Source organism: Acyrthosiphon pisum, chromosome X (assembly GCF_005508785.2).
Source record: "Acyrthosiphon pisum isolate AL4f chromosome X, pea_aphid_22Mar2018_4r6ur, whole genome shotgun sequence".
NCBI lineage: Eukaryota > Metazoa > Arthropoda > Insecta > Hemiptera > Aphididae > Acyrthosiphon > Acyrthosiphon pisum.
In genome coordinates this window covers 111,305,838-111,316,341 of record NC_042493.1, presented here as the reverse complement: position 1 = coordinate 111,316,341, position 10,504 = coordinate 111,305,838, and the positions used below count along the sequence as shown (strand labels likewise).

At 36.0% G+C, this 10,504-nt stretch overlaps 1 protein-coding gene across 1 annotated transcript; it reads left to right on the top strand.

Annotated features, from left to right (window-relative positions):
• Positions 1–1,447: 1,447 nt before the first annotated feature.
• On the top strand, positions 1,448–1,801 carry LOC103311323 (c-Myc-binding protein homolog). The gene has a single exon (XM_008190916.1). It carries the CDS (start codon positions 1,448–1,450, stop codon positions 1,799–1,801), a length of 354 nt encoding a protein of 117 aa, XP_008189138.1.
• Positions 1,802–10,504: the final 8,703 nt, after the last annotated feature.

Here is a 10,504-nt window from a genome sequence, read left to right as displayed (position 1 = left end):
GATAGTTAAAAATTGGGGGTCCAACAAATTCCAACAAGTGTCCAACAATGTCCAACAAGTGTATTTGAACATTGTTGGAAGGTTTTTGAAAAGTTCTGCCAATATTGTAATGCCAACTTCACATGGGTATAGGACGCAGCATAAGGAGAACACCGGCGGAAAAGTCATCGACGAAGAATCATCGTACAAACCCGTGAGCAACCCGTTCGGGCATCGCCACACTTACGTTTGTACGAGATTGCGACGGCATAGAGCTGCCGAAACTACCGGAGCAGACCCACGACGAACCTGACTCCTCGTACGAGACCGTGAGCAACCCGTGCGGGCATCGCCACACTTTCCTGTACGATTCGACGCAGTGACTGGCTCGCAAGAAGGGCGTCGATATTGACGACCAGCGCCCAGAAGACATTTCCACGCACACCCCTGCGAACGTGACCCATACGAGCATCGCCGCACTCAGTGTGGACCCGGCGCGGCAATCCCCGATTCATTCCAAAAGAGGAGAACGCAAGAACGTTGGACAGAGGGACCAGCCATTCCAGGTCCATCGATACTGCCGCTAAACGTGCATCACTAGGCGCATCTAAAACCAACTCTCCCCCCGGCCGCTTTTGAGAGCCTGCCTTCCCGGGTCAGATTCACGATAGCAGTCGCTTCATAGCAGGACACTATCCGTGGTTGACCCCGTACCACAAATTGTACCCCCTTTTACATAAAACCCCAATATACAGTAGGACGTAACTTATAGTGTGTCGTGTCCTCACGCCGTATCCGGCAAGCCCGCTTTACGCCCGGCTGCCGGACTAGCGTAACCGCCACGTAATTACTGGTATACTGTAAATAATAAATTTTAATATAGAAATAAATGAACAAGTGATACCATAAGCCTCAAGTGTTGACTTATTCATTTAAATCAACGAAACAAGCCAGAAGGCCACTCTTTCATGCTGTACGTTTGGTTTTGTTCTTTCCTCACAGAATATCTATTGGGCATAATATTCAATAATAATAATAATTTTAATAATCATTTATTTCAATTAGTATAATAAAGAGACTGCTTATTACCTCAGTTTATATAAAAAACTATCTACTACTTCTAACAACAAGTTGTACAGTTGATAATAGTATCAAAAAATACATTTTTTAAATTATTCATGTAGGTATGTAATTTTTTATTTAACTAAAATTCAGTAATATAGTAAATAACACCAAACATCCCTATGACCATTAACCATAGATCTTATACTCTGTAGTACTGAGTATAAGGTTTGTGCCTATAACATGTATTTTGTATTAATTTGTTATAAATTCTAGACAATTTCAACAAAACAGATAAATAGTCATAATAAATAAAAAAAAAATGCTTGGTTACTGCTTACAGTGATAAATAATAAACATAAAAATATTTTCACTTGGACAAGTATTTAATATTAAATTGTTAAATATGAGCAACCAGGGAAATTCAGTTAACAGCAAACGTGAAGACTTCAAAAAATATTTGAATGATTTTGGTCTTATTGAAGCTTTGACCAACGTATTAGCAAACCTTTATAGATCGGAACCCCGACCGACAGATCCGTTGGATTACATTCGCACTCATATGATGGAAATTGTTAAGGAAAGAGAAGAACTGAAAATGCTTAAGGAAACCTATAATACTATGATTAGTCAAATTCAGGAAATGGAAGAAGAGAATATGCAATTAGCAAAAACAATTAAAGAGTTGGAAAACTATGGGGACGAGATGAGCAAATCCAAGTTGGAAGAAACTGATGAAAATAACGTTAGAACAGAATGAAATAACCTACATGCATTTTTTATTGGATAAATTGCAGTAACATAATAGAGTATAAGAGATAATAAAACATAAATGCAGAAAAATACTTGCATAATATCATTAATAAATATCTCATCAGTTGGTGTTTTTAAAAATTAATATTAAAATGTTTAATATAAATATTAAATAAATAGATAATTTAATATTTTATGAATTATTATAAAATTGTATGCCACATAGATGGATAATTTCATAGAAAACTATTCAAACATACACGGGGTTATAGACGAGATAAACGGAAACATATTACTAAACATGGCTTACTGTCTAAAAATAAAATTTGGTAATGCACAAAAAAAAGGTGGGTAAGTGGATGTCGCTCTGCTGTACAGTAGGTTACAAGTGGGTCACTGTATAATGGATAGTATTAAATTTGAATTCAATGATATAATATCACTGTATAAGAAAAACGATTCTGAGCGGAGACGGTTTGTCAGTCTAGGTATTAGACATACCTATTATAGGTATACTTATCTATAGTATTAAAAAAAATTGACCTATAATAGGTATTAATAATCAATTCCAAATTAATCATATCTCAATATCCATCAGGTAACGCGTTATACATCAACAACAAACCGTGGTACTATCATAGATATATAATAGTATACTTTAGAAGTTTCAAGTACCCACAAATAATATTATACAATCATTACAATCACAAAAAAATAACTAAAATAGTTATTCCAGGTTTTTTAATATGTAATTTCGTCCAAATTTGAACTTAAAATGACTATAAAAATAAACTGTGCTTATGTATTTCTTAGAATTTTTGGTAACAGAAGTAAATATTTACGCGGAATCTTGTTTTAAATTTTCAATCCTTAGATATAAAAGTTGAACATTTTATAAATTTTTAACTACAAAATAATTATTCAATTTTAAATTTGATAAATTTTGTCAACATTTTAACTTCAAATGCCTATAAAAAAAAATTGTGCCTATGTATTTTTAATATTTTTCAACTGATATTGTAACAATATATCAGAAGCTTTGTATTAAATTTTTACACTTTTGGCCCAACAGATACAACTTTATTGATATTTATAGAAAAAAAAACTAAAAAAATTGATAACTTACAATGTCTGTACACAGCTCAAAAAGAGTCAAATTATTTTCAAAATTTTATCGTGTATAGAAAATACTAATATAAACATTCAGTGAAATTTTCAAATATCTACAGTCATTCGTTTTTTTATTACAATAAAATAAGAATTTTGTCACATGAGAAATCGAGCGAATATCAAATGTTGTAAAAATATGAATTTCAAACGCTCATAAAAATTTAATTTGAGTTTGTAATAGACATTTTTTTTTTAGTAAAGATATATTATCCTATAAGAAATCTTGTATTACATTTTAAAATCTTAGTTCTAAAAAGAAAAATTTTTACGAATTATTAACTCTAAATAATTTGCTAATTTTCGTGATTTTTACATATTTTGTCAATTTTTGAACTTTAAATGCTAATAAAAAAAAACTGTGACTAAGGTTTTTAATATTTTTCAAATGTCATTGTATTAAATTTTCAAGTATTTTTACTCAACAAATAAAGTTTTATTGACATTCATAGAAAAAAAAAACTAATTAAATTGGAAAATGAAATTGTCCGTAAACAGCTCAATACAAATCAAAATATTTTGAAAATTGTATCATGTATAGAAAATGGAAATATAAACAACCAGTGAAAATTTCATGTATCTACGGTCATTTTTTTTAAAGTTACACCAAAAACCAAATTTAATTTCGTGAAAAATCGATTTACGTAAAAATTCCCATTTTTCCTTAATTTTTCTTTGGTTTTTCTTGGTGCTTTTGAAAATTACTGGGAATTTCAAATTTTGACCTGCCCAATGCACCAACGATATTCACTTTCCAATCCTACAAGATACTGAAGTTGAAAATCGAAGTATTATTTCGACTACTTATCGTGTACACAGACACAAAAAAAAATTAATAAATAAAAAAATAAAAATAAAAAAATAAAAAAAAAACACACATCATTGTAAAATCAATACATTCATCGTTCCACTCAGAATCTAAAATAGGTACCTATAATATACTATACTACTATAGGTATAATAACTATAAAATAAATAATATAACAAACTATAGTGTTGTAAAACCTTTACGTAACTCCGACTAACAAACGTATAAAACTATTAACAGTATACAGCAGCAGCTGCTGAGTACCTACAGAATAGAGGCGTACGTGGTATAATCTCAGGTTGGTTGCGCGGACTCGTTTCCATGTTTTTCAAAGGGTCGTACCACCGAATATAACTTCAGATCACAGGTAAACCAGAACCCACGGACTAAGATATATATTATACTACTTATATCTTAATCCGTGCCAAAACCCAATCAGCAGCTAATCGAGTGTCTGTTTTGTTCTGTGATCCTCTTGGCATTACCATGCAGATTTTTCCTATGCTACAATAATGGTCACAGGTTAACCGCCGTATCACCACTCTTTTAATTTTTTGGACAAGAGCTTATCACTCAACGATATAAAGTGATAACGCAAAATATTGTAGGGTGATATTATCATTTAGCTGTAGATTGCATAAGAAGTATGATCAACTCGAACCATGTTTTTGTCCTAGTTCGCACTTCGCGCATGTATTGCCTTGTGTTTTTGTGCATTCCATAGTTATGTATTATTATACATATCTGTGGTGCATACTGCATTGCATAAGATTAAATGTATACTCGTAACGTCGTATTGTGTTTATTGTTGGTTGCCTATATAAATTATACATTGCCCCTTAAAAATATGCACAGTCTTATCAATTATCATTGAGCATACTTCTTATTCCTTATACCAGCGGTTTCCAAACTTTTAGGATCACGGAACCCTTAGGAAATAGTTTGTGTTTTGTGGAACCCTAATCTCTTTACTTCCAACTCAACCCCATTTTTTCTAAAAAAAAAACAGTACTACAAAAAATGGTAATAGAGTAAAAATAGCTTTTTCAACTAGAGATGGGTACTCGTCTTTAAGTTCAATCCAAAATTCGTTTAAAGATCCAGATTTAAATTTCTGTTTTAAATATGACATGCTTTTAATTTCAATTAACTGCTCATATTCGAGCATGGATAACATTGCAGGTTTTTTTTGGTTCATAAAAGGATTTTGTATCCAATCAACGTCATTATTAGTAGTAAGAAAATACTGAGACAATGATTTTTCGAGGTTTTCCAAATGTTCGATAACAATTTTTTATAAAATATTTAATAACGATATTAGGTATACTATAATAACTATTATTTAGATTTTAGGTGAACTTTTTTTAAATAATATAAAATAATATTTTTTATATAAGTAATCCAAATATAATATAAAATAATTTTCTCAACATCACATACATCTCACGGAACCCTTGAGATAGTCCGGCGGAACCCTAGGGTTCCGCGGAACACACTTTGTGAAACGCTGGTTTAGCGTATGCAGAATCTAAATCAGCCCACCATCATTTATGGTGATGGGGTTTGGGGGCTTATCCCTAAAAGCCCTATTTTCGGATATTTTATAGGTCACCGTAATTAGTTGTTATTTATAAATTGTAAGCTTATTATGTAATTATTAGCTTATTTATTATTCAAGCTTTTATAACAAAATTTCAAAATTTTTATTAATTTTAAACAATATACTGAATGTTAGCGCAGTTGAATTTCTCTGGCGGTTGGCAATATTTTTGTTATAGAATAGGTATTATCAGTTAGTTGTAAAAAAAGAAAATTAAATTGAAAAAATTGAAAATGACAGAAATAATATTTATTATTTTGAATTATATTATATAGAAAAAATATAATTACAAAACGTAATAAAATACATTGTGTTTTGAACAAAAGAAATGAAATAGGTGGAATATTGGTACTAAAAAATATTTCATTTTCAGTGGTTCAAAAAATTAAATTAAAATAAATATATTATGTTCAAAATTAACAGTAATATGATAGTAACAAAATATGTCCAAAATTAAATTAAATATAGGTTCATAATAGTAATATGATGATCAAAAAATTAAATTAAATATAAATTCACAATAGTTCACAATAATTCACAATAGTTCATAATAGTTTCCCTAAGTATGTTATCTAAAAAAATGTCCATTGTGATTTCTTTGTTTTTGTAACTGGTAACAGTTTCATGAAGTTTGTATTGAAGTGAAACATATTTTTTTATTTTTCTTTCGAAATGTTAAATTATTAGGTTGTTTATTGTATACTTTAAATTCACATCATAGATTCATCTTGTTGAATACATTGTAGAACTAACCAAAACTATGGGTTGCTTGTTCCTACAAGCTTATTAAAATAATTATTCTACCCTTCGCAATAATTATTTGTTCTATCGCCACCATTCAATGTGACATCGAAAACATTTCACAAAATTGGAGAAAACATTAGGGTAGTACCACTGACATAGATGTCATCAAAATATTTATTGTGTATAAATAAGCCATTCCACTGGATACTTTGAGAGGTAAAAACGCTAAAGCATTAATCATACTGCAATTTATACCTAGGTGTTGAATTTTTCGCCACATAAACTGGCATAAGTGGAAAAAACATCCTTTAACTTGCACACTATCACAAATACATGTTTAGTTGCACTTATAGCTCCTATTTCGAAATCCATCTAGTAATTATCTAATGTGTTGAAGCTTTATGATTGTTTTTTTTATAGTTTAAGAAACCCTTATTTTTAACGACCGTACCAATATTCCACGTTCAAAACAACCATACCAATTTTCCACACTCACATTACACACCCTCTCCGAATTCAGCGGGGCCACACATGTACCAATTTGTAATGTGTATTAGTCTGTATACATAATACATGTTATATTATACAGATATAGGTATAGACAAATATGGCTATTTAGTTTTAGTGCCGAAAACCTTATTCATCTATATACAGCAGCTGATGAACCACAGACGCTCAAAGTAATAGTAAGTTATGTATATACCTACAGTATTTTGGGTTTTATTTCTTAATTTCGTCTTTGACAAGATGGATTTATTTTAAAAAACGTGGTATTTTAACACACATATTATATCATAATAAGTAGAAAGTAAATCAATTTGAAGCCTTTTCTGTCATATTTTATATTGTTGTGACTATTCACAACTTTCGTCTTTCCGCGTATTGTGACCTATTATATTGTTCAAAATGATTATGGAAAAAATACGCTTGCAATATGCTCAATGCTTATAATATAATTATATTATTTAAATTAATTTTAGCCAATAAATGTGCTTTTCTGAAATGCTAGACGTACTTCTTACGTGCCTGGATAAAATAATATATATCTATATATTGTCGTATACGCCACACAAAGGCTTGGCGTAAACAACAGATATATTTCGGTTTCCGATCCTTAAACCGCCTGCTGTGTGAGCTTATTTAAATTCTCCTTTTGGTGACCACGATAACGAGTACTGCACAAAAGGATAATCAAACAGAGTCCAACAGGACTTACACTATACAACTCTAAGGTTACTCTCGAACAACTGACCACGATAACGAGTACAGGATGTCGGAGGGCGAAATCTCTTTAACCTAGACAAAGTCTTACTATTTCTCGACTGACCACGATAACGAGTATTGGACGAAGAAGTAAGTACTACAGTGTCTTGCTACCTTTTCCAAAAGTGTTGTTTACCACGAAAGCCTGAAATAAAACTTAAACACAATTTTTGGTCAGAAACACTTTTATTGATGCAAGTATAAAACAATCATAAAACAAAACACTTAGCCTGTGCTACAGTTATCGCTTACCCGACGACAGTTCCTCGAGGACAGCTGGACTGCCCAGGGGCGGACTGGGAGGTAAACAGCCCAGTATTCTATAAAACTAAACAGCCCAAATCCCTTTTTATTACAGCTTCTTTATGAATACCTACTTCTCGGGTATAAATTATAAATAGACAATAGCCAATAGCTTATAATATTATAAATTTTATAAGAATCATAAATGTATAATCCTTTTGTTATTATTGATGTTTGTTTAGTAATGTTTTTATCATTTATTTCAATGTCACAATTCATACTCTTATTAAACCAAAATCATCTTCATCAGTTTCAGAATCATAGCGTTATTATAGTAATTTTAATATAAACATTACCTATATAAATGTTATCTGTTCTCTTTTTCAACAAATCTACAATATTTTCATAAATTTTTGCAAATGGTTCAATAATTGTAGTTTAGCAATAAATTTCTAGCGATCGATGTTTCAATCAAATTAGAAAAAGGGTTTAAACATTTTTCTGGATAAAACTGATTTTAAAAATTGTTGCTTAAGGAATTATAATACACTATAGGTATAACAAACCTAATATGCACATACAATTATGATTATAAACTTACGGTTCGACTATGAACTTATTGTAGCATTGTACCAACCAATAGAAGTGTTTTTTAAACTGTTATATATTTAAAAATATATTTAAATAAACTTATTAGCAATATCGTCAAATGTTCAAAATTTCAAATGCCCCGGCGGCCCGCCCACACATATAAGCCGGGCCCGTGTGTTACGGCACACTAGCACACCTGGCCAGTCCGCCCCTGGGACAACCTCATGCCTGTGAATGTAGCGGCGGTGTTATATGCACAAAATATATTAAAGTGTCGCCTCAGCGCATTTTGGCTTCATTAGTCTGAGTAATAATTTACTTATTTGCTAAATTATATTTACATACATTACTATTATATATATTATAATTTACAATTGTATGATTGTCCAAGCTAGTATACGACAATACCATTCGGTTGACTTCTCGGTTTACTCGTATAAGATTCGTAACCGGTGTGACGGGAGGTATTAAGGCCGATCGTCCCGATGGGGTGACCCCCTATTACCATATAAGCGGGACTGGCTGCTCCTCGCCTTGAGTGGCGCAGTCTCGTCCCTCCAGACGGGTACACTGGGCGATCGAGCGCCAGACAGTGTTCCGCTGGCAACGCTCTGTCAAGAAGGTTTATCGGTGGGTTTCAAAAGTCCTGCGCCAGCGAGCGCCGGGTTGCGAACGCCAGACAATTTCCCCCCTTCTACTAATACGGTACTCCCACAACCTCCACGAGTCCATCCACAAAAGTTCCTCGAGTGCGGACGGCGTGCGCGGACGCACGAGGCGTGCGCGGACGCACGAGGCGTGCGCGGACGCACGAGGCGTGCGCGGACGCACGAGGCGTGCGCGGACGCACGAGGCGTGCGCGCCCTCCGGCCGGGCTCGAGTTACCATGCTCGTGAAGCGTCAGTTCCGTCCAGGCGCTTGGCAAGGTCGGATTTCCGACGGGGCTCTCTTCACGCCCACGGAATGAGATTTCGGAGACCGTTTCTCCCAGTACCCACAATGACTGTTTTTCCGTTAGCGTCGGTGATCGGGGCAGGGTTTTAAGCTGCCGCGACCCAACCTTAATTGTAACGGTACGGTTTTCGTGACGGATGCCGTATCCGTACCGATAAATCGAATTTAGTGCTTGTCGGGGGTGTCTCCCAGTCAGACTTCCTCCTTGCACGTGTTCGTCCGCGGGTTGACTGGGCCCGCCAACTCTCGGTCAGAGGGTTCTTTGAAGCCCCGTATTCCGACGAGATCGGCAAGCACCTCACCCGCCATGTTCCGGTGCACTCCTGATTGCTCCACCGGTGTGTCGCAGGGAAGGGGTATCCCCATTCGGATAATTCTCTCTTGGGCGGGATAGGGAGGTGTCCATCTCACCCCGGCCCCCGCCTTCTGCGTGGCCCGTTTCAGAGTTTTCTGATCCGCCTGCCAAGGTTACCCTTCGTCAGTACGCCTATAGCAGCGCCTGGAACACGGCGTGTTTCGCCGTGGTTCCGCACCCACGACTGGTCCCGCTCCAGCCGTTTGCACCTCTGGTGCGGAACTTTCTTTCGTGGTTATTTTTACGGATTTCCGGGCATACTTTTCCAGACAAGTGCTCTGCGATCCTTGGGGACCTGCGAGCAGACTGCCTCGTCTCTGGGTTTTAATAGTGGAGAGGTCGGTTCGCTCGAAACATCGGCCGGTCCACTTCCCCATCATTGGCGACCCTTATCCGTTTCCACTGGTCAGTCCTTTGGACCACCTCGTTGGTGCTTCCTTTACTCCCGGGAAGCTCGGGTCAAAGATGTGCCCTTCGCCGGCGTTGAGTTGGGACGGGGTCACGCCCGAGATAGCGCGGCCGGTCTTGCGGCCCGCCGCGCCTCTCAGCCCCGCCACCACGCGTGGCTCGCCGGATGCGGTCTCAATTCCGCATCCCTCTTTCGACCGCCTTCAGTTCCGTAAGTCCGGAGGCGGGCATTTCGTGTGGGCGTTCAAGGATGCGGCCTTTTTCCAAACGCCCACCGTCTCCATGACTATCCCTAGACTTTTCGCGTGACCTAGTATTAGCTTATAAATCCACTGAGTCTAGCCATCCTTGGAGGGAGGTATGGTGCGACGTGTCCCGGAGGTCATTGGCATCCCCAGCCCTTGGACCAGGCGCACGCCCCTATGCGGCCTGCCCCGGAAGTTGTCAGCAGTTTTGACCCTTAAGACCTGAAGCCCTTAGCCGTGCTTCGTTAAGGTCATATGTCACCGATGTCCATTCCGGGCCAGATTAGTCAGCAAATTTTGCAACGTGACTCGTCTTGGTGCGGGTTGTAGTC

Bases quoted from the DNA above. Each gene is read 5' to 3' on its own strand.
- LOC103311323 (XM_008190916.1), top strand. From the start codon at position 1,448: ATGAGCAACCAGGGAAATTCAGTTAACAGCAAACGTGAAGACTTCAAA.